This window comes from Anomaloglossus baeobatrachus, chromosome 3 (genome assembly GCF_048569485.1).
Source record: "Anomaloglossus baeobatrachus isolate aAnoBae1 chromosome 3, aAnoBae1.hap1, whole genome shotgun sequence".
In the NCBI taxonomy this organism is placed as follows: Eukaryota; Metazoa; Chordata; class Amphibia; order Anura; family Aromobatidae; genus Anomaloglossus; species Anomaloglossus baeobatrachus.
Window position 1 is genome coordinate 152,521,132 of NC_134355.1, and position 27,648 is coordinate 152,548,779.

At 46.4% G+C, this 27,648-nt stretch overlaps 1 protein-coding gene across 1 annotated transcript in view; it reads right to left on the reverse strand.

Annotated features, from left to right (window-relative positions):
• Positions 1–27,648, reverse strand: part of MTHFD1L (methylenetetrahydrofolate dehydrogenase (NADP+ dependent) 1 like) — a 311,373-nt gene that overhangs the window by 237,423 nt on the left and 46,302 nt on the right. The window contains exons 7-8 of the mRNA XM_075339530.1: positions 26,671–26,810; positions 11,219–11,312 (exon numbers count right to left, since the gene is read on the reverse strand). Coding sequence (XP_075195645.1) covers positions 11,219–11,312; positions 26,671–26,810 — 234 coding nt within the window. The remainder of the gene's footprint in view (positions 1–11,218; positions 11,313–26,670; positions 26,811–27,648) is intronic.

The window sequence follows — 27,648 nt, forward strand, 5'->3', positions numbered from 1 at the left end:
CTACATGTGCACAGAGCAGGAGCCAGCACTGGCAGCAAGAGCGGAGGCTGGTAACGAAGGTAAATATCGGGTAACCAGGGAAAGGTCTTCCCCTTGGTTACCCGATGTTTACGCTGGTTACAGCTTACCGCAGCTGCCAGACGCCGGCTCCTGCTCGCTTCATTTCGTCGCTCTCTCGCTGTCACACACAGCGATGTGTGTGTCACAGCGGGAGAGTGACGACCAAAAAATGAAGCTGGACATTCAGCAACGACCGGCGACCTCACAGCAGGGGCCAGCTCGTTGCTGGATGTCACACACAGCGACAGCGACGGGACGTCGCTGCAACGTCACAGAAAATGGTGACGTTGCAGCGACGTCGTTGTGTGTGACACCAGCTTTAGTATTAAAACAGGATTTTGTATTACACAGCGCATTCTCTGGGACTTAGAAGATTAGAGCAGTATACCATTCATATAGTCTGTATGGGGATCTATGCCTACTCCCACCACTGAGGATAGGAGCAAACAGTATATATAAACTCAAAAACAGCATTTTTGGAAAATTTTATATCATGAAGTACTGTATATATCCAAGAAATGTTTGTACTACCCCAGATACATTTATATTCTACTGCTCCATTCCTACTTTTATATGAGAGGTAAATATATGTACATTAACCCCTAATATTTTCTTAGAATAAAAACACATTCAGGGGAATTTCTCATCCCTATCTTTACTGAACATGTTCACAAATAACCATCAGAGATATATCTTTAAAAAAAACAAAATATGAAAAATGAGAGGGGAGAATATTTTGGACAGAGAACTTCTATATCTATATTGATATGACAGATATTATATCCTAATCATTGATATATTATGGCAATGAAAATATTTTAATTTTATCATAGATTGTTCAAATATACTACACCTATTGCTGCTATATCAATGTACTACCTTTTTATCTGGGAGAAGAGATATTATTGGAGCATGGCTAAAGCTTGAGGTTTTATTTTATCTTTTATATCTTTAATCTATAGGTCCTACTTGTTATAAGTCCAACAGAAATTTCTTATATTCATATTATCTTATATTGTATGGCAGTAGCTGAATTATCACAGAGAGCAGCAAAGTTCAAATAAATGCTGTGTATGTGAAGCCTTCATTCAGGCCATTGGGGCTCATAGAGTTCAATCTAAAAATCCACCTTGCTTCTTCCTTTAGTAGCAGCCTGTCCAGATTACCTTTTCTCGCACCTAAACTGATTTGTCTTCTACCCCAAAATTTTAAATTTAGGGGATTTTCTGTATGGTAGCATCTCATATGTCTTGACAATGGTGTGTCAACTTTGGTATTAATTGTGCTTATGTGTTTAGAGATCCTCCTCCGAAATTCTTGAATTGTTTTTCCTATATATAGCTTTTTGCACGGGCACTTTGCTATGTATATTATTCCTTTTGATTTACAGTTGATTTTATCTTTGATGACATATCTTCGATTATCCAAAGGATTGATAAACTCTAAGTTTCAACATGTAACCACAAAAAGAGCACGTGCCGCAAGGGTTAGAACCCTCCTGTAGTCTCGACAGCCAATTCATGTTGTTACTCTCATTCCTTTCACCTTGCACAAAATGACTGTGTGAGGAATTCTCTCAAATTTTTCCCCCTACGATATGTAATATTTGGGGTAGATCCAATTACTGACTTTAAATCAGGGTCCGCTCTTAGAATAGGCCAATACTTTTTAAGAGTCCTATGGATCGCTGGGGCACACTCATCATAGGTTCCTATTACTCTAACTGGTGAATTATCAGATTTTCTTCCTCGATTTTCTATCAAGAGGTCATCACGATTCATCCCTTTTGCTCTATTAAAAGCTTTATACAGAACTTTTTTAGGGTATCCTCTTGCAATAAAAAATCTGAATAATCTGCCACATTCTGCCCCAAAGCTTTGATCATCAGAGCAGTTTCTACGTGCTCTCATGTATTGTCCTATCGGGATACCTGCTTTCAAAGCAGGTGGGTGCCAACTATCCCAATGCAACTAATTATTTGTTGCAGTGGGTTTTCTGTAAGTATTCGTCTGTATATTCCCCCTTTCATCAATAGTAATTGTCAAGTCTAAAAAATTAATGATTCTGTTTCCAATCTCCTGGGTAAAAAACATACCAATCTTGTTATTATTCAGAATTGTAACAAAATCTTGAAAAATATTTCTCTCACCATCCCATAGGATAAGTACATCATCGATGTACCTACCCCAAAATAATATATGACTAGTGTAAAAACTCAGATCCTCCGAAAAAACAAAAACATCTTCCCACCACCCTAAAAATAAATTTGCAAAAGTGGGCACACAAGTCGTACCCATGGCGGTACCCCTAATCTGATGATATAGGGTACCGCCAAAAGGTAAAAAAATTGTGCGTCAACACAAACCGCAAAAGTGACAACAAAAATTCATTGTGAGGTGTAAATTGTTTACCCTTCGCTGCTAAAAAGTGACCTACAGCCGCTATTCCTAGCTCATGATCAATGTTGCTGTATAGTCCTTCAACATCTAGACTAGCCAAGATGGTCGTGTCCGATACATTTATGCCACGTAACTTAAGGACAAGATCTTTTGTGTCCCTGATGAAAGAGGGTAAGACTTGTACAAAAGGGGATAGCAGTTCATCCAAATATCTACTGGCACCCTCCGTAAGAGAATCATTTCCCGAGACAATCGGTCTTCCGGGTATAGGGACCACGTTCTTATGCACTTTTACCTCTCATATAAAAGTAGGAATGGAGCAGTAGAATATATATGTATCTGGGGTAGTACAAACATTTCTTGGATATATACTTCATGATATAAAATTTTCCAAAAAGGCTGTTTTTGAGTTTATATATACTGTTTGCTCCTATCCTCAGTGGTGGGAGTAGGCATAGATCCCCATACAGAGGATATGAATGGTATACTGCTCTAATCTTCTAAGTCCCAGAGAATGCTCTGTGTAATACAAAATCCTGTTTTAATACTAAGGGTACCTTCACACTTAGCGATGCAGCAGCGATCCGACCAGCGATCTGACCTGGTCAGGATCGCTGCTGCATCGCTACATGGTCGCTGGTGAGCTGTCAAACAGGCAGATCTCACCAGCGACCAGTGAACAGCCCCCAGCCAGCAGCGACGTGCAAGCGACGCTGCGCTTGCACGGAGCCGCCGTCTGGAAGCTGCGGAGACTGGTAACTAAGGTAAACATCGGGTATGGTTACCCGATGTTTACATTAGTTACCAGTGTGAGCAGGGAGCAGGGAGCCGCGCACACTGAGCGCTGGCTCCTTGCTCTCCTAGCTACAGTACACATCGGGTTAATTAACCCGATGTGTACAGCAGCTACATGTGCAGAGAGCCGGAGCCGGCACTGGCAGCGTGAGAGCTGCAGAGGCTGGTAACTAAGGTAAATATCGGGTAACCACCTTGGTTACCCGATGTTTATCTTGGATACAGCTTACCTCAGCTGTCAGACGCCGGCTCCTGCTCCCTGCTCGCTTCATTTGTCGCTCTCTTGCTGTCACACACAGCGATCTGTGTGTCACAGCAGGAGAGCGGCTTTGAAGAAAACGAACCAGGGCTGTGTGTAACGAGCAGCGATCTCGCAGCAGGGGCCAGATCGCTGCTCAGTGTCACACACAGCGAGATCGCTAATGAGGTCACTGCTGCGTCACAAAAAGCGTGACTCAGCAGCGATCTCGGCAGCGAGCTCGCTGTGTGTGAAGCACCCCTAAGTCTTAACGCATGCGTGCTGAGAGATAACAGTGCTTTAATGTTCTAATTCCAGGAATGTTTATCTCTTAGCAAACACAGGGACTGATGACACATAGCAGGAGCAAGCACAGTCTGTGTAACCTGATGTAAAAACGGGATGACAGAGGACTTTGACCCGGACAGAGATAATATCATGATAAGAGATGTAATCTCACTGGCCAGACTTAATAGATCCTGATTGATTTTAACCTCAGAGAGGGAAATACGAAGTTGGTCAGTCTGGCCAGTGAGATGGAGGAGTTGAGGAGAGACAGATATAAGAACGAATAGCGATCCAGAAAGAATTGAAGGTAATATACTCCTCTAATAGTGATTGGCTATAGAGCATATAATGGACTGAGGATTTTCATTGGCAAAGCACAATATGAGGTCATATCTAAACCTTTAAAAGGTCCGTGCAGGCATAGTAATTCAGCATTAGCCTCAGCCCCCTGATGACGCCAGTGTGGTTAAACATGTTGGGGAGGCTACTGAATGTCTTTTTAAAATAGTGATCGCAGTGATTATTTACAATAGAATTAACACATTAGCTAGCCAGAGACATAGGAAGAATGAGTCTGAATAGGGAATTCCCCATGGATAAAGTAATGGCTTTTGTGATATAAGACAGATCACTGCGCTCAGTGCTTTTAATTGTGTTTGTCCCCTTATCTTAATACGTTGATTAAAAGTTATATATTAATAGATTAGTCTTTAGTTTGGGGATCTAAGGCTATGTGCGCACGCTGCGTTTTTTTGACGCTGCGTTTTTGGCCACTAAAAACGCACAAAAACGCACCTGCGTCGAAAAAACGCATCAAAAAACGCATGCGTTTTTACCGCGATTTGGTGCGTTTTTGGCTGCATTTTGCTGCGTTTTTGATCTCTGCGTTTTGCTGCATTTTTCCAATGCATTGCATGGGCGGAAAACAGAAAAACGCAGGAAAGAATTGACATGTCGATTTTTTTTCAAGCTCAAAAACGCAGCTTAAAAAAACAGTTGTGTGCGGACAGCAAAAATGAAAACTCATAGACTTTGCTGGGGAAGCAAAGTCATGCAGTTTTGAGGCCAAAAACGCACCCGAAAAACGCGCAAAAACGCCGCGAAAAACGCACTGTGCGCACATAGCCTAATTGCCTTTGGCAAATTGTAAAGTAATGCTAATTAACCCCTACGCTGACTGATAAGAACGAGCTTTCAGTAGGTAATTAAGGGTTAGGTTCCCTTTAAACTGTGACCAGTGTGATGGACAGAGCTGGAGAATCACATACCTCCACCTGTGGGTGTATCCGGTTGGGTTTAAGAGACTGTTAGTTTTAGAAACAGAGAGAAGCCTGAGAGTGCTGCACATGGAGGATGTATGCTGAAGATCTCAGTCTGTGTGAAGACTGAAGAGAGACGTTTGGAAATCAGTCCAGGTGAGGACTGGGGAAAATACTGCAGCCTGGCTGGGGAGGGCTGGAGGCTGCAGGAAGCAACCACAGTGACTTGTGTTTGCTGGCAGGGGCCAGAGTGTGGAGAATCCACTATGGACATTTAATTGGACTGGAAGCCTACGGTATGTGGATGTTATATTTTCCTTTAAGCCAGGAGAGGCTTCATTGTGTTTTGGAAGTGCAGTTTGTGTTGGTTACTAATAAACTGCTACATTTTTTGAGAGACTGTGTTGCCTGTGTATGCCTAAGCTACCCTGCACCGCTGCAAGTGAGTGGAACCCCCCCAGGTTGCGGGGTGCAACCTTACATATGGTGCTAGACTGCGGGCAGCAATCCAGGCAGCACGTCTAGCAACTGCAGAGGTGTTGTTCCTGTGGATCAGCGGGTCCACGAAAATAATTTTCGAAGTGGTTTGCAGTGGATCGGCGGGTCCACGAAAGTTGACGGCGGACTCAAGCGGCTTGCGGTGGATCGGCGGGTCCACGAAGGTCCGTGGGAGCTGAGCGACCATGACTGGAGCAGCTTGTGTGGATGAGATACTGTTAAAGTACCTGGTGTGGGTCGATGAGCAGCGACTGCAGGAGACTGGCCGCCGGGAGGTAAAGCAGCATGAGCTGCAGCGGCAACAGGAGTCGTTGGCAGAGCGTTTGGACTTGGTGGCGCTGGACAAGTGGGTACAGTCCCTTGTGGGGCCAGTGCACACACAGGGTGCTCAGAAGGATACCTGGGGCACCGAGGTACTGTGTGGTTTGGGACATGCGTTTTCCATAGAAAGGCCATGGAATGTACCCTCTCGGGACTGGGTTGCCCAAAAGGGGGTGGAATCCCATGAAGGTGTGGTTGCCCAAAAGGGGGTGGAGCATCCCATAGACAAGGGCGCAGTGGCACAGATGGACAGTAATCAAGCACAAGGGTGTTCATGCTGCAGGTGTCTTGTCTGCAGTGTAGACCACCCATCTGACGATAGGCCACGTCTGTGTACCGTGGAAGTGGATGGAGAATCCGTAACTGGACTCTTAGACTCACGGAGTTTGGTGACCCTGGTGAGGACCACAACTAATGTCTACCTGATTCCTGTAAAGAAGTTCCACGCCAACTGCACCCACAATAATGATAAAGAATACCCAATGTCCAGCGTGGTCATTAAGACAGACAGGGACATTGGTTCTCATGATGTTGGTGTAGTTTCAGATTTACAGCACCCAATTAATATAGGTTGGGACTCTAAATTATTTGTGGACTTGTGGAAGCAGGGGGAAGTGTCCGGGTGCTTGTGTAAGAGCCGGAACGGTCCAAAAGGAAGCTCCACCACAGCGGGAGGTTAAAAAGAATCCTTGTGGGGTGGTTATGTGTGGTAAGGTGAAGATAACTTTAGGGGGTGCTGACTGTCCTAAGTTAGGGGGGAGCAAAGAAAAAGGTGGACATGCCCAACTTAGTGGCATGATGGGTAAGAAAATAAATGACAATATGACCGTTAGTGACGGGGGAGCGCCAGAAAGGGAGCCAACACCTGGTTAGGTGGGAACACGTTAGTCCAGGACACTAGGGCGAGTGACTACTCCAGTAAAGACACTGACTCTACTAAAGTGACAAACAAGTACAGTGACGTACTGATAAGCAAAGAGGGGAAAACCTCCTCCCGTCGCCGAAGGCGCAACAGGCGTAGAGAGGCGGAGCAAGCTACAACCTCTGAAAATATGGTCCAGGTATAGACAATGTCATGTATTTCTGCCCAAAGTGTGGATTCTCTTCCAGAATCTGAGTGTGCAGAGAAGGTTGAGAAAGTCACGTTGCCAATAGCAACCGCTAATGTAGTGTTGGACAGCAAAATCATGCAAAAGAAAATGAGTCTGAGCTGGAACTGACATATTGTAATGACAGAAATCAGCAGGGTGAAAATGCAGAAAAGGAGCTGACCAAAACAGTAGTGGTGATGTCCCCTATGATTTCCTGGTGTGAAGCTGATTGTCTGTTGAGTGAGAATACTATAGGAGAAGAAATCCTGGAGGCTGTTGGTGGAGGAAAAATCCACAAAGGTCATGGTGAGCAGACCAGTGATCCACCCAATGCTGGGGTGAATAATAGTGCCAACGGCATAAAAGCTGTTGTAGACTCCAGAGAATCTGAGGTTGAAGGTATAGAGTGCAAGAAAGCCTCTGAGGTTGCAGAGAATCAAGAGGAACTTGAGGGAGATGCTGCAGAGTCCCAAGAGATGGCTGAAGCTGCAGAACTTGAGAGAACCCTTAAAAGCAGGGAAATCTAGCCCAGAAGTCCCATCAGCAGCTGAGAGCTTAACTGAACTTACTGGTAAGACCAAGATGGAGGCCATAAAGATGGACTTGGTTCAGAAGATTGAGAATCTGGAGGTCACAGATGAGGAAAAACTCAAAGGCTCTGAGGCTATGGAAAATCCTGAGGAGAATGCAACTCCAAAGGTGGAGCCTGTGATAAGAAAAGAGGATGGATGTGGAAGACCCAAGGAACGGTCCGATGGCCTTACAGGTAAAGAAATTCGGCCAGTCTTTACGTGCATGGTAGAAGTCCCTGCAGACTTGAGAAAAGCCTGTGCCAGTGAGGCGGTACATGAAAAATTCAAGACGGCCGTAGGAGCCTATAAAGTGTACTTTGCCCCAGAGTCTTGTCAGTTGGTGGTGTGCTCTGTAAGTGATGTCACAAAGAAGCGGGTGGCTATCCTGAGTGGCATGCACCTACAGTGTCTTCGCTCAAAGTGGCTCATCTCTACAAAGATGGAAGAAGACAGCAGACGATTGGCGCATATGAAGCAGCTCACCACAGCGTTTCAGGAAGTGGTGGTTGTGAGGAAACCATTAATTGGGCTTGCAATAAGAGCGCTGAGAAGTAACATTCAGCAAGCCAGGAGGGTTCCAGGTATTACAGCTATTGAAGTGGAAAAAAACAGTGGAACATTCCGAATCTATTGGAAAACTGCAGAAGCAGTCAAGACAGCTCGAAGGTTGTTGGAGTTTGTGGAGGAGGTCACACAAGTGCCCAGAGAACTGGTTAAGAAGCTGATTGGAAGAAATGGAAGAGTCATGCAGGAGATGGTTGACAAGTCTGGTGTGACGAGAGTAAAGGCCCCGTCACACACAGAGATAAATCTTTGGCAGATCTGTGGTTGCAGTGAAATCATGGACATATTGTTCCATTTGTACACAGCCACAAACCTGGCACTGATTGTCCACAATTTCACTGCAACCACAGATCTGCCACAGATTTATCTGTGTGTGACAGGGCCTTAAGAATTGATATTCATAATGAAGCCAAGATACTCTGTGAAGTCGGTATGGTTCCATGTGTCATTGTGGGAACAAAGGAGTGTGTTGAAAATGTACGAGTCCTCCTAGAGTACCGCCTGGGTTACCTGGAAGAACTAAGGCAGTTGAACCTAAAAAGGCAGAATTTTGCAGAACAACTCCATCAAGTGGGTATGAGGTGGAGACCGCTTTCAGGCTGGGGCCAGGAGAAGGGTTGCCCACCTGATAAAGGTGTTGCTTCAGTTGGCACAGAAAGTAGGTCCTATAATAAAAGGAACCAAGGTCATGGAAGACCTAACTACACTTTGGGCTATAGCATAGACTCTGAATGGTCCAAGTCCTCTACTCTAAACTCCAAAGGAATGGATGAAGGGAGTGATGTATCTACAGCGAAAGATGGTCTTGAGAGAACACACCAACAGAGCGATGGCAACCGAAGATGCCATGGCAGAACAAGCCATGGTAAATCTGCAAAAAGAGAATGCAGACGGTCTAGATATAGCAGATCGTCTATCCGCTCAGTGCTGAGGTGCCCAGACAGTAGCCCTTCTAGTGGATTAGATAGCTCGGAGTCAGACCAGACAGTAGTTTCGAGTGAGAGAAGAGACTTTCGCTACTACACTAGCCGTTGGAGACAGTCATGGAGAGATAGGTCTGACCGGGGGGCGTATCTGGCAAGGGGGTTGACTGAGACGAGTCTGGTGACAATGACCGACTTTATGTCAGGAGCTAAAGCTCAAATTTATCAGTGAGGGCCCTCTCGACTTATAGGGCAAGGTAACACTAATGCCCTGTCTCAGGGCCCCTGTGGGTTATCAAATGTTCAACCCTACAAGTTTTAACAGAGGGGGGGGATATGTGAGGTAGCAACCACCAATGTTGTGGATGGTCGCAGTGGAGAAGGATCCCCCTGTGATATTTAACTGAAGGTGTGACTGTGAGACCTGTAGTTCCACAGAACTTGGATTGTAATTAAGGGTCAGGTTCCCTTTAAACTGTGACCAGTGTGATGGACAGAGCTGGAGAATCACATAGCTCCACCTGTGGGTGTATCCGGTTGGGTTTAAGAGACTGTTAGTTTTAGAAACAGAGAGAAGCCTGAGAGTGCTGCACATGGAGGATATGTGCTGAAGATCTCAGTCTGTGTGAAGACTGAAGAGAGACGTTTGGAAATCAGTCCAGGTGAGGACTGGGGAAAATACTGCAGCCTGGCTGGGGAGGGCTGGAGGCTGCAGGAAGCAACCACAGTGACTTGTGTTCGCTGGCAGGGGACAGAGTGTGGAGAATCCACTATGGACATTTAATTGGACTGGAAGCCTACGGTATGTGGATGTTATATTTTCCTTTTAAGCCAGGAGAGGCTTCATTGTGTTTTGGAAGTGCAGTTTATGTTGGTTACTAATAAACTGCTACATTTTTGAGAGACTGTGTTGCCTGTGTATGCCTAAGCTACCCTGCACCACTGCAAGTGAGTGGAACCCCCCCCAGGTTGCGGGGTGCAACCTTACAGTATATTTTTGGAGTGTGGGAGTAAACCGGAGTACCCGGAGGAAACCCACGCAAACACGGGGAGAACATACAAACTCCTTGCAGATGGTGTCGTTGGTGGGATTTGAACCCATGCTGCTCCCCTGGTACCATCCGCTGGTCTTCCGCTTTACTTACCTGTCTGCAGAGGTGACATCCCATATACTCCATGTGACAGTTGTAGAGAGTCAAATAAAAAAAAAATAAAAAAAACAGGCCGGACCATTTCAGAAGTAATTTTCAAGAATACCTGTGTCATTAGATTGATTAATGTTGTTGTGGTTCAGACAGCATTAGAGTCTGCAGCCAAGTATGTTTTACTCTGAAATGCTGCAATGTTGCACAAAAAACAACTTGCAAAGCCAGCCGGGGACTATTGGGCAAGGGCTGATTAGTCTGATAATGCCCATGGACCAGCTTCTCACCATCCATTTCAGTCTGCAGACCATGCTTGCTTCAATAAGCCAAGTCTGGCAGTCAACAGTAATGGAGGTCAGACATGCAAAGTCAATGGGCGGAAAGGTGCACTTAGCCTCTTGGCCAAGACAAGGGTGCACTAAGCTCCCCAATTAGTATATTTAGGTGAGTGTCGGCAATTTAATTGCTAAGTTTATTCTCCAGAAAGACAGGGTCTGGGGTTTTTATTGGGGCAAGTTCCCCTACAATCCTATGTTCTTAGTTCACACTATCAGTTTGGTCTGAAAGATGCCTTCTAAATAGCTGGCATTAGGGCCAAGGTCACAGAACCACAGATTCTCTCATTAGAGATAATCGGATCTATTATGCTAATGACACTCCGATCTTACAACTGATCAGAGTTTGATCCAAGTGTTATCTTCGTGTGATCAGATTCACTCAAATGAAAAAATGGGCGCAAACTGTGAAAAAGATGGAGAACACAATTTCTCCATCATCTCCCTTATGTGAGTCATTGGACTGCACTTAGATGTCATCCGAGTGCAGTCTGAGGATTTCCACACACTCAGACTTGAATGAGAGAGTCATCTGATTGCAGAGTAAAATCACGGCATAGTTTAATTTTTGTCAGACATTCTGTCAGTGAAAAAAATTGGTCATCAGCACTGCCCGATTGAATAACATTGATCTGAGCACCATTAGATAAAATCGGATGACACACGTACGATTTTTACAGTGGTGTGAACGAGCCCTTACAGTAAAAACAACATCCATAGTGCCACTCACCTGAGAAGACTACAATGGTTCCTGGCTTTATCCAGCTGACTGGAATCTGCTGAGGTTTAGCACTTCCAATAACAACGATTTCAGCAGCACTCAGCTATAAAGAGAGCAAAAAAAAAAATTATATATACACAGATAGTGACAGGAGAAGTTGCGATTCGTAGATTTACACAAGATTTCTCTGATATCCATAATAAGCCAAGGAAGTATACATTTTATCTGGGTCACAGTTAACAGTAGGATCGGTATTGGGCCTTCTTCTGTTTAACATTTATTAATGACCTTGTAGGGGCATTGAGAATACAATTTCAATATTTGCGAATGATACTAAACCCTGCAAAGTAATCAAAACAAAGAAGAGGATAATTTAATATTGCAGAAGGATTGGGATGAGAAATGGCAATTGAAATTTAATGTAAGGTCATGTACTTGGCTAGAAGTAATAAAATGTATAGCTATGTACTTAATTGGAAAACACTGGGTAAAGCGGTCACTGAAAAAGACTTGAGTGGACGGCAAACTTAACTTTACTGACCAGTGTGTCAGGCAGCTGCTGCCAGGACTAACAAAATAATGGGATGCATTTAAAGAGGCATAGATGCCCATGAAAAGAACATAATTTTACCCTTATACCAAAGTCACTAGTGCAACCACACTTAAGCCTGCTTTACACGCTGCAATGTATCTTACAATGTGTCGGCGGGGTCACGTTGTAAGTGACGCACATCCGGCATCGTAAGTTACATTGCAGTGTGTGACAGGTACGTGCGATTGCGATTGAATGTTAAAACGTTCATCGCATACACATCGTACCTTTCTCTAGAATTGCACATCAGATTGTTCATCGTACCCGGGGTATCACACGTTGCAGTGTGTGACACCCCGGGAACGATGAACAGATCTTACCTATATCCTGCGGCTCCCGGCCCACAATGTGGAAGGAAGGAGGTGGGCGGGATGTTTACGTCCTGCTCAGCTCCGCCCCTCTGCTTCTATTTTCCGGCTACCGCGTGACGTCGATGTGACGCCGGATGTCCCTCCCACTCCAGGAAGTGGACGTTCGCCGCCCACATCGAGGTCATATGGAAGGGTAAGTACGTGTGACGGGGGTTAATCGTTTGTGCGGCACGGTCAACAAATTGAACGTGCTGCACATACGATGGGGGCGTGTCACATCGCATACGATATCGTATGCGAAATTGCAACGTGTAAAGCAGGCTTTAGACAACTGTGTACAATTTTGGTCTCCAGTGTACAAGAAGGACATAGCTGGACTACAGCGATTGCAGAAAAGAGCAAACAATGTTATTGAAGGAATGGGTGGAATGCAAAACCAAGATGAGTTATTAAACTCGAGGTTATTCAGTTTGGAAAAAAGAAGGCTTAGGGGCACTCATATTGCAATGTAAAAATATATGAGGGGAGAGTACAAAGATCTCTCTAATGATCTTTTTACATCTAGGCCAGCAACGCGGACAAAGGGGCATCCTGTACGGTTAAAGAATTTGTCATTACTGTAAGACCAGTGAGACTATGGAACTCCCTGCCATATGATGTTGCAATGGTTGATTACTAACATTTAAGAGGCCTACATGCTTTCTTGAAAAATAGAATATTATTGGTTAGGCTAGGTTCATATATCCGTTGTTTTAAATCCGTCAGGTCCGTCAGCAACGGATCAGTTGTTTTTTAGATGTCAACTGACGCAACGGATGTGTTTTTCACAGGAATCCTGTGAAAAAACTGATCCGTTGCGTCAGTTACATCCGCTGTGCGTCCGTTTTTTGACAAATCAGTCATGATCCGTTTGTGTTTGGGACAGGCCAGTGGGTGTGCCAAACATCCAAACATGCTGGGCATGCTCAGTGGAGCGTGACGGAATCCAGCGCTGGATTCCGTTGTAAGATGGATTACGACGGAATCCAGCACCATAGACATCCATTACAAGCTTAACTGATAGCGACGGATTCCTGCGCGGTGCATTAATTTTGACGGCCAGAAAAACGTTACATTCTGCATTGCTCCCGCCCGGCGGTCAGTAAAATAAAGACTGACCGCGTCGCAGCGGATGCAACGCAAGGTCATCAGTCGCAATCCGCCACTAATACAAGTCTATGGGACACAACGGAATCCGCTAAATGGATGCCGTTGTTTACCATAGCCGCGGATTGTGATTAATACTTTTTAACGGAAATGTGAACCTAGCCTTATGTGCACTAGATTTTGTGATTGGGCTTTTGATCCAGGGAACATGTCTGATTGCCGTAAGTGGAGTCGGGAAGAAATTTTTCCCCTAATGTGGCGCTTACTGTCTGCTCCATGGGGTTTATGCTTTCCTCTGGATCAACATTTGGTTATGGGTTGAACTCGATGGACTTAATTCTACCTTGCCCTTAATAACTATGAAACTACTGTATGAAATTAAGAAAAGCTGAATATCCTAGCCAAGTCTAGTTTGCTTAAGACTCCTTCACACACAACAGCTTTTTTTTAAAAAAAAATGTGGTCCTCTTTGGCAAACATCAGTGTGACAACATCTGCAAGCAGTTTGTACGTTCTCCCCATTTTTGTATAGGTTTCCTCCAGGTTCTCACTCCAAAAGACAAACACGTGGTCAAAATTGTTGGTACCCCTCGTTTAATGAAAAGAAAAACCCACAATGGTCACAGAAAATCTGACAAAAGTAATAAATAAAAAAATCTATGAAAATGAACAAATGAAAGACAGACATTGCTGCTTTTCTGCTTCCACTGAATTTAAAAAAAAAATAAAATTCATGAAATAGGCCTGGACAGAAATGATGGCACCCTCCTCCTCCTCCTTAACTTAATATTTTGTTGCACAACCTTTTGAGGCAATCACTGCAATCAAACGATTCCTGTAACTGTGAATGAGACTTCTGCACCTCCCGACAGGTATTTTAGCCACTCCCCAAGAGCAAACGGCTCCAGTTGTCTCGAGTTTGAAGGTTGTCTTTTCCAGACGACATGTTTCAGCTGTTTCCAAAGATTCTCAATAGGATTTAGGTCAGGGCTCATAGAAGGCCACTTCAGAATAGTACAATGTTTTCCTCTTAGCCATTCTTGGGCGTTTTTAGCTGTGTGTTTTGGGTCATTATCCTGTTGCAAAACCCATGACCTGCGACTGAGACCAAGCTTTCTGACACAGGGCAGCACATTTCTCTCTAGAATCCCTTGATAGTCTTGAGATTTCATTGTACCCTGCACAGATTCAAGACACCCTGTGCCAGATGCAACAAAGCAGCCCCAGAACATAATCGAGCCTCCTCCATGTTTCACAGTAGGAACAGTGTTCTTTTCTTGATATGCTTCATTTTTCCATCTGTGAACATAGAGCTGATGTGCCTTGCCAAAAAGTTCAGTGTTTGTTTCATCTGTCCATAGGACATTCTCCCAGAAGCTTTGTGGTTTGTCAACATGTAATTTAGCTAATTCCAGTCTGGCTTTTTTTTTTTATGAGGATTATATATATATATATATATATATATATATATATATATATATATATAACAATGGTGTTCTCCTAGGTCATCTCCCATGAAGTTTACTTTGACTCAAATAACAATGGATGGTGCGGTCAGTGGTACATCATCCGCTTGACAAGTTTATTTTCACCTTTTAAAATATACTATTTGCATTAACACAAAAAATAAAGACGCTATCAAAATAGTTCAGATCACAACAGATATATGTTACTCTGGATTTCATTTCTGTCGTTTTACTTCTGGAAGCTGCTAAATGAACTTAGGCTTCAATTTCTGGTAAATTTCCTAGTGTACAAGACAAATCTATATACTGTGGATATTGGCTGAGACAAGTCATGTCAGTGCTAGCTGAAACATGAAACATGAGGGAATAGGAAAAAAGTCAGACCTAAAGAACTCTGCTGCCCCCAGATGGCGACATGAGGGAACTACAAACCCAGTGAAACCTGTTAGGGGACCATTGATTAGTGCATGAAAGAAATAGGTTTCTAGGTGATATTACAGCTCAAAGAAGCTGGCCAACTAGCAGAATATATGGCGGAAGTAAAAATCTGCCACGTGACAGGAGGGCAGGATAAGGAGGGGGTTTTCCTAAAGAAGTGGTGAGGGTTCACTGTATATAATAAAAATACTTTTTAGACAAGGGTTAAGCATGTAAGAAAGCCTACAGAAGTATATCCTATGGGGTCTGCCTCCATTTATACAGAGCAGCAGATATCACACAAAGCTTTAAGGGTGCTTTACACGCTGCAACATCACTAGCGATAGCTAGCGATATCTTGCGCGATAGCACCCGTCCCCATCGTTCATGCGACATTTGGTGATCACTGCCGTAGCGAACATTATCGCTACGGCAGCGTCACACGCACATACCTTGTCAGCGACATCTCTGTGACCACCGAACAATCTCTCCTTCAACGGGGAGGTGCATTCGGCTTCATAGCGACGTCACTGCGGCGTCACTAAGCGGCTGTTCAATAGCAGAGGAGGGGCGGAGATGAGCGGCCAGAACATGCCACCCACCTCCTTCCTTACTCATTGCCGGTGGACGCAGGTAAGGAGATGTTCGTTGTTCCTGCGGTGTCACACATAGCAATGTGTGCTGCCGCAGGAATAACGAACAACCAGCGGCATGCACCACCAACGATATTATGAAAAGGAGCGACGTGTCAACGTTCAACGATTTTTGACGCTTTTGCGATCGTTGATCATCGCTCCTTGGTGTCACACGCTGCGATGTCGCTAATGGCGCCGGATGTGCGTCACTAATGATGTGACCCCGACGATATATCGTTAGCGATGTTGCAGCGTTTAAAGCACCCTTTACACTCAAAGTCTAAAACTTCAGAATCAAGCCTTGGACATCAATAAAGTGAATCATCCAGCCCTTTACATGGGCTCACATGTCCTCCAGATAATCAGTATTAGATCTGTGGTGTCTGATTATTGGCACCAATCCTCTCCAAAAAGCTGATGGAACTCCCACTGAACGAATATTGATAGGCTGAAAAACCCCTTTAAAGACTATACATAATAAAGCACATCAATAGACTATACCATAAAAATGTTAAGAATGGGGAGGAATATGACAACATGGTCTCTGAGTGCCTCGCATGGGTTAACTTTCTTAACATTCAGCCAGACATGAAGACAGTTTGTTTATAGATGGGGGATAATCCCTCATTGTTCTACAAGACTCCTGGGAGTTTAGTATTGAAGTTTTTGTTGACTCATGTAATTGTTTTGGCCACTGAAGACAAGACACCCAGATAACTCAATTATGCGAACTTCCCATTTTATTACTAAGTGAATTGCTAGATGTGATGTAATTTACCTGTCTCACCCTTATCTCTGGATATTTGAATATAGCTTGGAATTTATCCAATAAGAGAAGCAATCTTGTACAACCAATCCGATAAGGGCACAGTATATCCGAAGGGAAGGCTATGGCTATAAAAAGGGACTTCTTTAAGTCACCAGTTGTTGATGGATGTTGCATGATCCAGTCTAAGCTCTTAGGAGCTGGCTAGGGAATCAGAACCAGGATGCCTTGTGGACTCTGTCTAGGGGCTTTGGCTCCGACTAGAGAAATCACTTGGCTACATGGCTTCAATCTAGGGACTCCGATTCCGATTGGAGACCATAACCGCAGTCTAGGGATTTCGACTCCGGCTGCCAGGATTATACCATATCATCGTACCAAAGACTACTTAAGGAAGAAACCCAAGTTGGGACAATTTGGTCACCTGGCTACAGACTTTGCTGTGCTCGGTAAACTTCCTAAACTTGCCACTATTCTTTTCTCGGAGTAGCTTGCCCTGGAAACCCCGATGCACGAACAATCTAATCCCTGGTGAGCCAGCGGAAGGGTGAGACTCTGTTGCCTGTTACATCTGTGTGTTTTGCTGGTTATATGTTATGTGCCGTTAATTGTTTGGGGATCCAATAAAGTCTTAATATTGTGATTCCCTCACCCTGTGTTCTCTGAGTAGTGTTCCGTCCATGGTTAAGGAGGTTGGCGTTCAGTTGGGATGAGCCCTGGGCCACGCTGTCTTTCTAAAGGCGGCCGGCCCAGCGGAGGAGAGCACCCACTGACCCCCCTGTCTCCACAATTGGTGGCAGCAGTGGGACACTACTCAGCCTGGTTTATCCAGGGGAGCTGCAGAGGACTGGTGTTCGCGGACACCGTCCAGGGCTCAACAACCAGGGAGGCACATAAGCATACCTAGCAGGCCATAGGCGAGGCATTCAGGTTTCGGACGCTGCCATGTCCAACCCCACCAGCTCAGCCATGGGACAAGGACAAGAGAGGAGTTACGACCGCAGCAGTAAATAGATGCTACAGGATCTGTGCCAGATGCGAAAGATTGACTACAGGAACGCTGACACTCTGTCGGTCTTGATCCAGAAATTAGTCCGTTGGGATGCCCAGAATGATGCAGAGGACGATGAGGATCTGGCCGATATTGACACAGAGGATTTAAACTATGTGCCACATCATGGATCTAGTGACAATCGGGAATCAACTTGGTCCAAAATGGCCCAAGCCACATCATTGTTGGCTGCATTGGGGCCTAAATCCTCAAGAGAAGAGAGGGCTTGTGTTCTGGTATATGTTTATGGGGTTCCAGCTGCCGTACTGCTAACACCAGCCGCTCAAGAAGGATGGTCCAGCTACCCAGCAGAAGCTGCCCCAAAACAAAAGGCCTACAAATAGGGCCTGTGACTTGCCCAATCTACGGCGCTGTTATACATGCGGGCGCCTTGGACATATCGATAAAGATTGTCTCCAAAACCGAGGCCGGTCAAGGTCTGTGACATACAGAGCCAGGGACTACGAGACACTGGTTCCTCCATTACCCTGGTAAGCCCAGTTATTGTTTCCCTAGAAGACCATTTACCAGATTCCCAATTATCCATCTCCCTGGCTGAGGGCCAGCGCTCGGACATCCCTCTGGCATGTGTGCAGTTGGACCTAAGGACCAACCAGGAAGAGGTTGATGTGAGACTTGTGGACAGCCTCCCAACACCTGATATTTTGGGGACCAACCAGGAAGCGACCGATGTGGGACTTGTGAACAACCTACCCATACCTGTCATTGTGGAGACTGACCAGAGCAATGCTGATGTGGAGCTTATGAACAGCCTCCCCACATCTGTTATTTTGGGTTCTGACCAGGAAGAGGTCCATATGGAGCCTATGGACAGCCTCCCCACACCTGTTATTTCGGGGACTAACCAGGAGAAAGTTGATGTAGGGCTCATGGATGGTCTCCCCACTTCTGTTGTTTCGGGGACTAGCCAGGAGGAAGTTGAAGTGGGGTTCATGGATGGCCCCACCAAGCCTGTTGTTTCGGATACCACCCAGAGGGAAATGGAAGTGGGGCTTGTGGATTACCTGCTCACACTAGTTATTTTGGAGTATGACCTAGGACAAGGACTATCCAGCCAGTTTATAACAACCATGACCCACTTCCAAGCGAAGCAGGACCCTGATGTGGATCTTTCTAACATCTTTTCCAAGGATAATTCACATTCCCAATCTCCATCATCCACTTCTGAGCCAACAACCGTGAGTAAGCCTAACCAGACTGTGGCTATTGACTGGGGGAAGATTGATAGTAAGAAATGTATGCAAGCCCAACTCACGGACCCCACCTTAATGCTTGTCCGCAAAATGGCTGCTCAACCTGGGGGAGGTAATCAGGGGGAGGTGTATAGATGCGAGCCTCTGCTGCTGACCTCACCCTTAAAAAGGACAATGCCGTCAAGAGGAGAAGGGTGATCGGAAGCCTATCATGTCTGGCTAATATTAAGAAGGGGGAATGTGATGACATGGTCTCTGAGTGCCTCGCATGGGTTAACTTTCTTAACATTCAGCCAGACATGATGACAGTTTGTTTATAGATGGGGGATAATCCCTCATTGTTCTACAATACTAAACTCCCAAGAGTCTTGAAGTTTTTGTTGACTCATGTATTTGTTTTGGCCACTGAAGGCCAGACACCCAGATAACTCAATTATGCAAACTTCCCATTGTATTACTAAGTGAATTGCTAGATGTGATGTAATTTACCTGTCTCACCATTGTCTCTGGATATTTGACTATAGCTTGGAATTCATTCAATAAGAGAAGCAATCTTGTACAACCAATCCGATAAGGGCACAGTATATCCAAAGGGAAGGCTATGGCTATAAAAAAGGACTTCTTTAAGTCACCAGTTGTTGATGGATGTTGTATGATCCAGTCTAAGCTCTTTGGAGCTGGCTAGGGAATCAGAACCAGGATGCCTTGTGGACTTGGTCTAGGGGCTTTGGCTTCGACTAGAGGATCACTTGGCTACGTGGCTTCAATCTAGGGACTCAGATTCCGATTGGAGACCATAACCGCAGTCTAGGGATTTTGACTTCGGCTGCCAGGATTATATCATATCATCGTACCAGAGACTACTTAAGGAAGAAACCGAGGTTGGGACAATTTGGTCACCTGACTACAGACTTTGCTGTGCTCGGTAAACTTCCTACGCTTTCCACTATTCTTTTCTCGGAGTAGCTGGCCCTGGAAACCCCAATGCATGAACAATCTAATCCCTGGTGAGCCAGCGGAAGGGTGAGACTCTGTTGCCTGTTACATTTGTGTGTTTTGCTGGTTATGTGCCATTAATTGTTTGGGGATCCAATAAAGTCTTAATATTGTGATTCCCTCACCCTGTGTTGTCTGAGTAGTGTTCCGCCCACGGTTCAGGAGGTCAGCGTTCAGTTGTGATGAGCCCTGGGCCACGCTGTCTTTCTAAAGGCGGCCGGGCCAGCGGACGAGAGCACCCACTGACCTCGTGTCTCTACAATCTATATTTATACTATATGTCATGTCCCTTACTTTGATGTCGGCTCGCACACTGAGCCCACATCTTTCCCTGCACATGAGGGCTGATTTGGACAGCCAACATAGAGGTGGATGAGATCTACCTACAGCTGTTACCTAGTAAAATCCCACTGCTAATCTGTAACAGCAGGATTTGACATGCGCCGGCGAGGACAGCGCCTTTCCCCGCTCTCATCGGCGGCCCCGTGATGTGGTCACAGGGCACCAATGGGTTGTCATGATAGGTGGGGGTCAGCTGATGATCCGTGTCAGTCATGACGGACTTCCTGTGAATTCCACTGCATTATGGAGCTCATAGGAAGTCAGAACCCCCTTTTGCCCCATTGAAACTAAAACAAATAAAGATATATTTATTTAGTATCAAAATGAAGGGAATTTTGTTTACTTACCGTAAATTCCTTTTCTTCTAGCTCCAATTGGGAGACCCAGACAATTGGGTGTATAGCTATGCCTCCGGAGGCCACACAAAGTATTACACTAAAAGTGTAAAGCCCCTCCCCTTCAGCCTATACACCCCCCGTACTGCTACGGGCTCATCAGTTTTGGTGCAAAAGCCAGAAGGAGGAAAAAATTATAAACTGGTTTAAAGTAAATTCAATCCGAAGGAATATCGGAGAACTGAAACCATTTAACATGAACAACATGTGTATACAAAAAACAGGGGCGAGTGCTGGGTCTCCCAATTGGAGCTAGAAGAAAAGGAATTTACGGTAAGTAAACAAAATTCCCTTCTTCTTTGTCGCTCCTAATTGGGAGACCCAGACAATTGGGACGTCCAAAAGCAGTCCCTGGGTGGGTAAATAATACCTCAAAATAGAGCCGTAACGGCTCCGTCCTACAGGTGGGCAACTGCCGCCTGAAGGACTCGCCTACCTAGGCTGGCATCTGCCGAAGCATAGGTATGCATCTGATAGTGTTTCGTGAAAGTGTGCAGGCTCGACCAGGTAGCTGCCTGACACATCTGCTGAGCCGTAGCCTGGTGTCGCAAGGCCCAGGACGCTCCCACGGCCCTGGTAGAATGGGCCTTCAGTCCTGAGGGAACCGGAAGCCCCGAGGAACGGTAAGCTTCGAGAATTGGTTCCTTGATCCACCGAGCCAGGGTTGATTTGGAAGCTTGTGTCCCTTTACGCTGGCCAGCGACAAGGACAAAGAGTGCATCGGAGCGGCGCAGGGGCGCCGTACGAGAAATGTAGAGTCTGAGTGCTCTCACCAGATCTAACAAGTGCAAATCCTTTTCACATTGGTGAACTGGATGAGGACAAAACGAGGGTAAGGAGATGTCCTGATTGAGATGAAAAGTGGGCAAGGCAAATGGTCAGGGAGAAAACGCCTGAGCAGAGCACCACGACAGGAATATTTTCCACGTCCTGTGGTAGATCTTGGCGGACGTTGGTTTCCTAGCCTGTCTCATAGTGGCAATGACCTCTTGAGATAATCCTGAAGACGCTAGGATCCAGGACTCAATGGCCACACAGTCAGGTTGAGGGCCGCAGAATTCAGATGGAAAAACGGCCCTTGAGACAGCAAATCTGGTCGGTCTGGCAGTGCCCACGGTTGGCCGACCGTGAGATGCCACAGATCCGGGTACCACGACCTCCTCGGCCAGTCTGGAGCGACGAGGATGGCGCGGCGGCAGTCGGCCCTTATCTTGCGTAACACTCTGGGCAACAGAGCCAGAGGAAGAAACACATAAGGAAGCTGAAACTGCGACCAATCCTGAACTAAGGCGTCTGCCGCCAGAGCTCTGTGATCTTGAGATCGAGCCATGAATGTTGGGACCTTGTTGTTTGCTTCCCAGTTTTCTACGCCCGGGATGTGAACTGCGGATATGGTGGATGCTGTGGCTTCCACCCACAGCAGAATCCTCAGGACTTCCTGGAAGGCTTGCCGACTGCGTGTCCCACCTTGGTGGTTGATGTAAGCCACCGCTGTGGAGTTGTCCGACTGAATTCGGATCTGCTTGCCTTCCAGCCACTGCTGGAACGCTTTTAGGGCAAGATACACTGCCCTGATCTCCAGAACATTGATCTGAAGTGAGGACTCTTGCTGAGTCCACGTACCCTGAGCCCTGTGGTGGAGAAAAACTGCTCCCCACCCTGACAGGCTCGCGTCCGTCGTGACCACCGCCCAGGATGGGGGTAGGAAGGATTTCCCTTTCGATAATGAGGTGGGAAGAAGCCACCACCGAAGGGAAGCTTTGGTTGCTTGAGAGAGGGAGACGTTCCTGTCTAGGGACGTCGGCCTCCTGTCCCACTTGCGTAGGATGTCCCATTGAAGAGGACGCAGGTGAAACTGCGCGAAAGGGACTGCTTCCATTGCTGCCACCATCTTCCCCAGGAAGTGCATGAGGTGCCTCAAGGGGTGTGACTGACCTTGAAGGAGAGATTGTACCCCTGTGTGTAGTGAACGCTGTTTGTCCAGCGGAAGCTTCACTATCGCTGGAAGAGTATGAAACTCCATGCCAAGATATGTCAGTGATTGGACCGGTGTCAGCTTTGGAAAATTGATGATCCACCCGAAACTCTGGAGAATCTCCAGAGTAACGTTGAGGCTGTGTTGGCATGCCTCTTGAGAGGGTGCCTTGACCAGCAGATCGTCTAAGTAAGGTATCACTGAGTGACCCTGAGAGTGGAGGACCACAACTACTGTAGCCATGACCTTGGTGAAAACCCTTGGGGCTGTCGCCAGGCCGAACGGCAGTGCCGCGAACTGAAGGTGTTCGTCTCCTATGGCGAAGCGCAAGAAGCGCTGATGCTCTGGAGCAATTGGTACGTGGAGATAAGCATCCTTGATATCGATCGATGCTAGGAAATCTCCTTGGGACATTGAGGCGATGACGGAGCGGAGGGATTCCATCCGGAACCGCCTGGTCCTTACGTGTTTGTTGAGCAGTTTTAGGTCCAAAACAGGACGGAAGGACCCGTCCTTCTTTGGAACCACAAACAGGTTGGAGTAGAAACCGTGACCCTGTTGCTGAAGAGGAACCGGGACCACCACTCCTTCTGCCTTCAGAATGCCCACCGCCTGCAGAAGAGCCTCGGCTCGCTCGGGAGGCGGAGATGTTCTGAAGAATCGAGTCGGAGGACGAGAGCTGAACTCTATCCTGTAACCGTGAGACAAAATGTCTCTCACCCAACGGTCTTTTACTTGTGGCAGCCAGGTGTCGCAAAAGCGGGAGAGCCTGCCACCGACCGAGGATGCGATGTGAGGAGGCCGTAAGTCATGAGGAAGCCGCCTTGGTAGCGGCACCCCCGGCGGTCTTTTTAGGGCGTTGATTTAGACCGCCATGCGTCGGCGTTCCTCTGATCCTTCTGAGGCCTTTTGGACGAGGAGAATTGTGACCTGCCTGCACCCCGAAAGGACCGAAACCTCGACTGTCCCCTCCTCTGTTGGGGTGTTTTTGGTTTGGCCTGGGGTAAGGATGTTTCCTTTCCCTTGGATTGTTTGATGATTTCATCCAATCTCTCACCAAACAAACGGTCGCCAGAAACTGGCAATCCAGTTAAGCACTTTTTGGAAGCCGAATCTGCCTTCCATTCCCGCAGCCACAAGGCCCTGCGTATTACCACCGAATTGGCGGCTGCAACCGCCGTACGGGTCGCAGAGTCCAGGACAGCATTAATAGCGTAGGACGCAAATGCCGACGTTTGAGAGGTTATGGACGCCACCTGCGGCGCAGACGTACGTGAGTGCGTCAATTTGCGCCTGACCAGCTGAGATAGCTTGGAGTGCCCATACGGCTGCGAATGCTGGAGCAAAAGACGCGCCGATAGCTTCATAGATGGATTTCAACCAGAGCTCCATCTGTCTGTCAGTGGCATTCTTGAGTGAAGCTCCATCTTCCACTGCAACTATGGATCTAGCCGCCAGTCTGGAGATTGGAGGATCCACCTTGGGACACTGAGTCCAGCCCTTGACCACGTCAGGGGGAAAAGGGTAACGTGTATCCTTAAGGCGCTTGGAAAAACGCTTATCTGGATAAGCTCGGTGTTTCTGGACTGCCTCTCTGAAGTCAGAGTGGTCCAGAAACATACTCTTTGTACGCTTGGGAAACCTGAAACGGAATTTCTCCTGCTGAGAAGCTGACTCCTCCACTGGAGGAGCTGAGGGAGAAATATTCAACATTTCATTGATGGACGCAATAAGATCATTCACTATGGCGTCCCCATCAGGAGTATCAAGGTTGAGAGCGGCTTCAGGATCAGAATCCTGATCAGCTACCTCCGCTTCATCATACAGAGAGTCCTCTCGCTGAGACCCTGAACATTGTGATGATGTCGAGGGAATTTCATAGCGAGCTCGCTTAGTCGGTCTGGGGCTGCGGTCCGTGTCAGAGACCTCACCCTGGGATCCATGAGACACCCCGGGAAGACATTGCTGTTCCAACTGAGGGGAACCAGGGGACAATGATACCACAGTGCCCCTGGCTTGAGATGCCGGCCTGGACTGCAAGGCTTCTAATATCTTAGCCATAGTCTCAGAAAGTCTTTCAGTAAAAACTGCAAACTCCGTCCCTGTCACCTGGACAGTGTTAACAGGTGGTTCTCCCTGGGCCACCCCTAGCAGAGGCTCCGGCTGAGAAAGTGCCACAGGGGCCGAGCATTGCACACAATGAGGGTCAGTGGAACCTGCCGGCAGTATAGCCGTACATGCTGCACAGGCAGCATAGTAAGTCTGTGCCATGGCACCCTTGCTATTTGTGGACGACATGCTGTTGTCTCCTCTGAGCAATACAGGAGGGTAAATAGCCACAAATCAACAGTGCACCCTACAGTGTAAAGTATAGACTATAATCATATAAACTATAAATACACTTCTGCACTAGTGGGGCCAGCACCACAGGTGCTGCTTACCGCCTGCGCAAAGCGTTTGTGTGGGCACCAGAATTCCTGCCTGGGTCTCTTTGAGCTTGTCTCTCCTCTCCAGCGTTAGCAGAGCTGAGAGGAATGGCTGCCAGCGTCCTGGGGAGAGGAGGGAGCCGTGGGCGTGACCCAGAAAAGTGCGGGAACTGGTGCCCCACTGTGCAGAGTGAGGGGGGTGGAGTATGCAAAGCATGCTCCAGCCCTCAGTGCTGCCGTCCTGTACAGCGTCCCGCCCTTCCCCTGACTGGCAGGGCTGGGGGCGGGAAAAGAATGAGACTAGGCCGCAGAAGCCGGGGACTATAGTTATAAGCGCGGCCGCCGTATAAGCGCGGTCGGCGCGGAAGTCCCCGGCGCACTAACAGTCCCAGCCGCGCCGCAGTGATAACCATGGCAGCGGCGGTCAGCGCGGCAGTCCCCCTACACAAATACACTCAGCGACGCTGAAGTGTATAGTGGCACAAATGCAGCCAGCGCTGCTGTCCCCGGTGCACTAGCACACCCAGCAATGCTGGAGTGTTGCTGTGCGCGGTCCCCACGGGGACACAGAGTACCTCCAAGTAGCAGGGCCATGTCCCTGAACGATACTCGGCTCCTATCCAGCAGGGTCCTCAGGAGCTGTGGATGGAGCACGGTCTCCTGTGCCTGGAGACCGATGGGATCCCACTTCACCCAGAGCCCTAATTGAGGGATGGGGAAGGAAAGCAGCATGTGGGCTCCAGCCTCCGTACCCGCAATGGATACCTCAACCTTAACAACACCGCCGACAAGAGTGGGGTGAGAAGGGAGCATGCTGGGGGCCCTGTTATGGGCCCTCTTTTCTTCCATCCGACATAGTCAGCAGCTGCTGCTGACTAAGCTGTGGAGCTATGCGTGGATGTCTGACCTCCTTCGCACAAAGCATAAAAACTGATGAGCCCGTAGCAGTACGGGGGGTGTATAGGCTGAAGGGGAGGGGCTTTACACTTTTAGTGTAATACTTTGTGTGGCCTCCGGAGGCATAGCTATACACCCAATTGTCTGGGTCTCCCAATTAGGAGCGACAAAGAAATAAAATAAATTAATCCGATCAGTAACCAGTATAACAAGAAAAAAAATTTCAAAACCGCCAGAATAACATTTTATGGGCCACCGAAAGATTGCAATAAAATACAATAAAAAGTGATCAAAACATCATTCCAGCTACTCAAAAATGCCATCAGCTGAGGGTGAAAAAACTTAAGCCATCACTTAGCGTCAAATAATAAAAACGTTACGAGTCTCAGAAAATAGCGCTAACGGCATTATTTTTTTTTTTAAACAACTTAAATTAAAAGCAATTTATACGTGTTTGGTATCTACGTACTTGTACATGTTGTAATCATATTGTCAGGTCAGATTTACCATACATTGAACGTGGGAAATAAAAATCAACAAGCACACAATTGTGGAATTGCACTGCTTTTGCAATTTCGCAGCACTTGGGAATTTTTTTTTTGCTATTCTCCAGTGTATGGCAAAATGAATGGTTTCATTCAAAAGTACAACTCGTCCCACAAAAAAAAAAAAAAGCCATCATACTCCTATATTAATGGAAGAAAAAAAAAGTTAGAAGTTAGGAGAGAAAAAAACAAACAAACGCAAAAGCAGAAAATCGCTGGGTGGTGAAGGGGTTAAGTAAACCACGTTATACCCATGTAAAGCCCCTTGAGAAATTCTGCCCCTCTACCTTATTCTGCAGCTGCTGGGACTGCCAGGAGCCAACCATGGACACTGCACCTTTCTTCTGGAGCAGGCACTGCAGCGGGGCCTCCAGGGAACCATCTGCTCCAACAATTAACACGTTTTTCCCCTCTAATGAATTCTGAGCTACAACACAAAAATAGAACAGTTATGAGAGAACAGACCAAATGCATACAGACAGTGAAACCAGGGACCCCACCTAACTAGGGGCATCACACTCACATGATAATAACAAACACAAATGGGTGGTGAATTGTGACGTAAAGAAAATTAATGATTTACAAAAGTGTTATAAATGTTATTTTTCATGCATTTTAAATCATCAACTGTAAGCCATAATAAATATTTAAACAATCATAAAATTATTTTTGGAGGAAAAAAACAAAAAACAAAAACACATACACTTATCAAGACCGCCATTGTTCACACCAGTCTTTATGAGGAAGGCATGGTGGTGACAACCAGGGCTATGGAGTCGCAGTCGTGGAGTCGTAGCTCATTTTGGTGGAGTCGGAGCTCATTTTGGTGGGGTCGGAGTCGGTATAAAATGCACCGACTCCGACTCCTAAAATATATAATAAATTGGGGACAGTAGTGCAATGCAGACTGTGAGGAAAATTTTTTCATAGGAATTTGGGAAACTTATGAAATGTCCTATAAATGTCTGCTCTATTCCTGATCTAAGGCTACATTCACACACAGCGTTTTTGCTGCGTTTTTTGAGGATACGTTTTTCAGCTGCAAAAGCAGATCAGCTTTTTAAAAAACCGCATCACGTGAAAGGTTTTTAAGCTCATAAATAATGCTTTCAATAGCAAAAGCAGATTAGAAAACCGCCACAAACTAACATGCTCGATAGGTTTGTGACAAGAAAGAAATTGTTAGTAAGACACTAGCAGTAAAAGATAGTAAATCTCATCACAGCAGCCAGTTTCTCCAGGCCTCAGTGGAAAAAGTTCTGCAA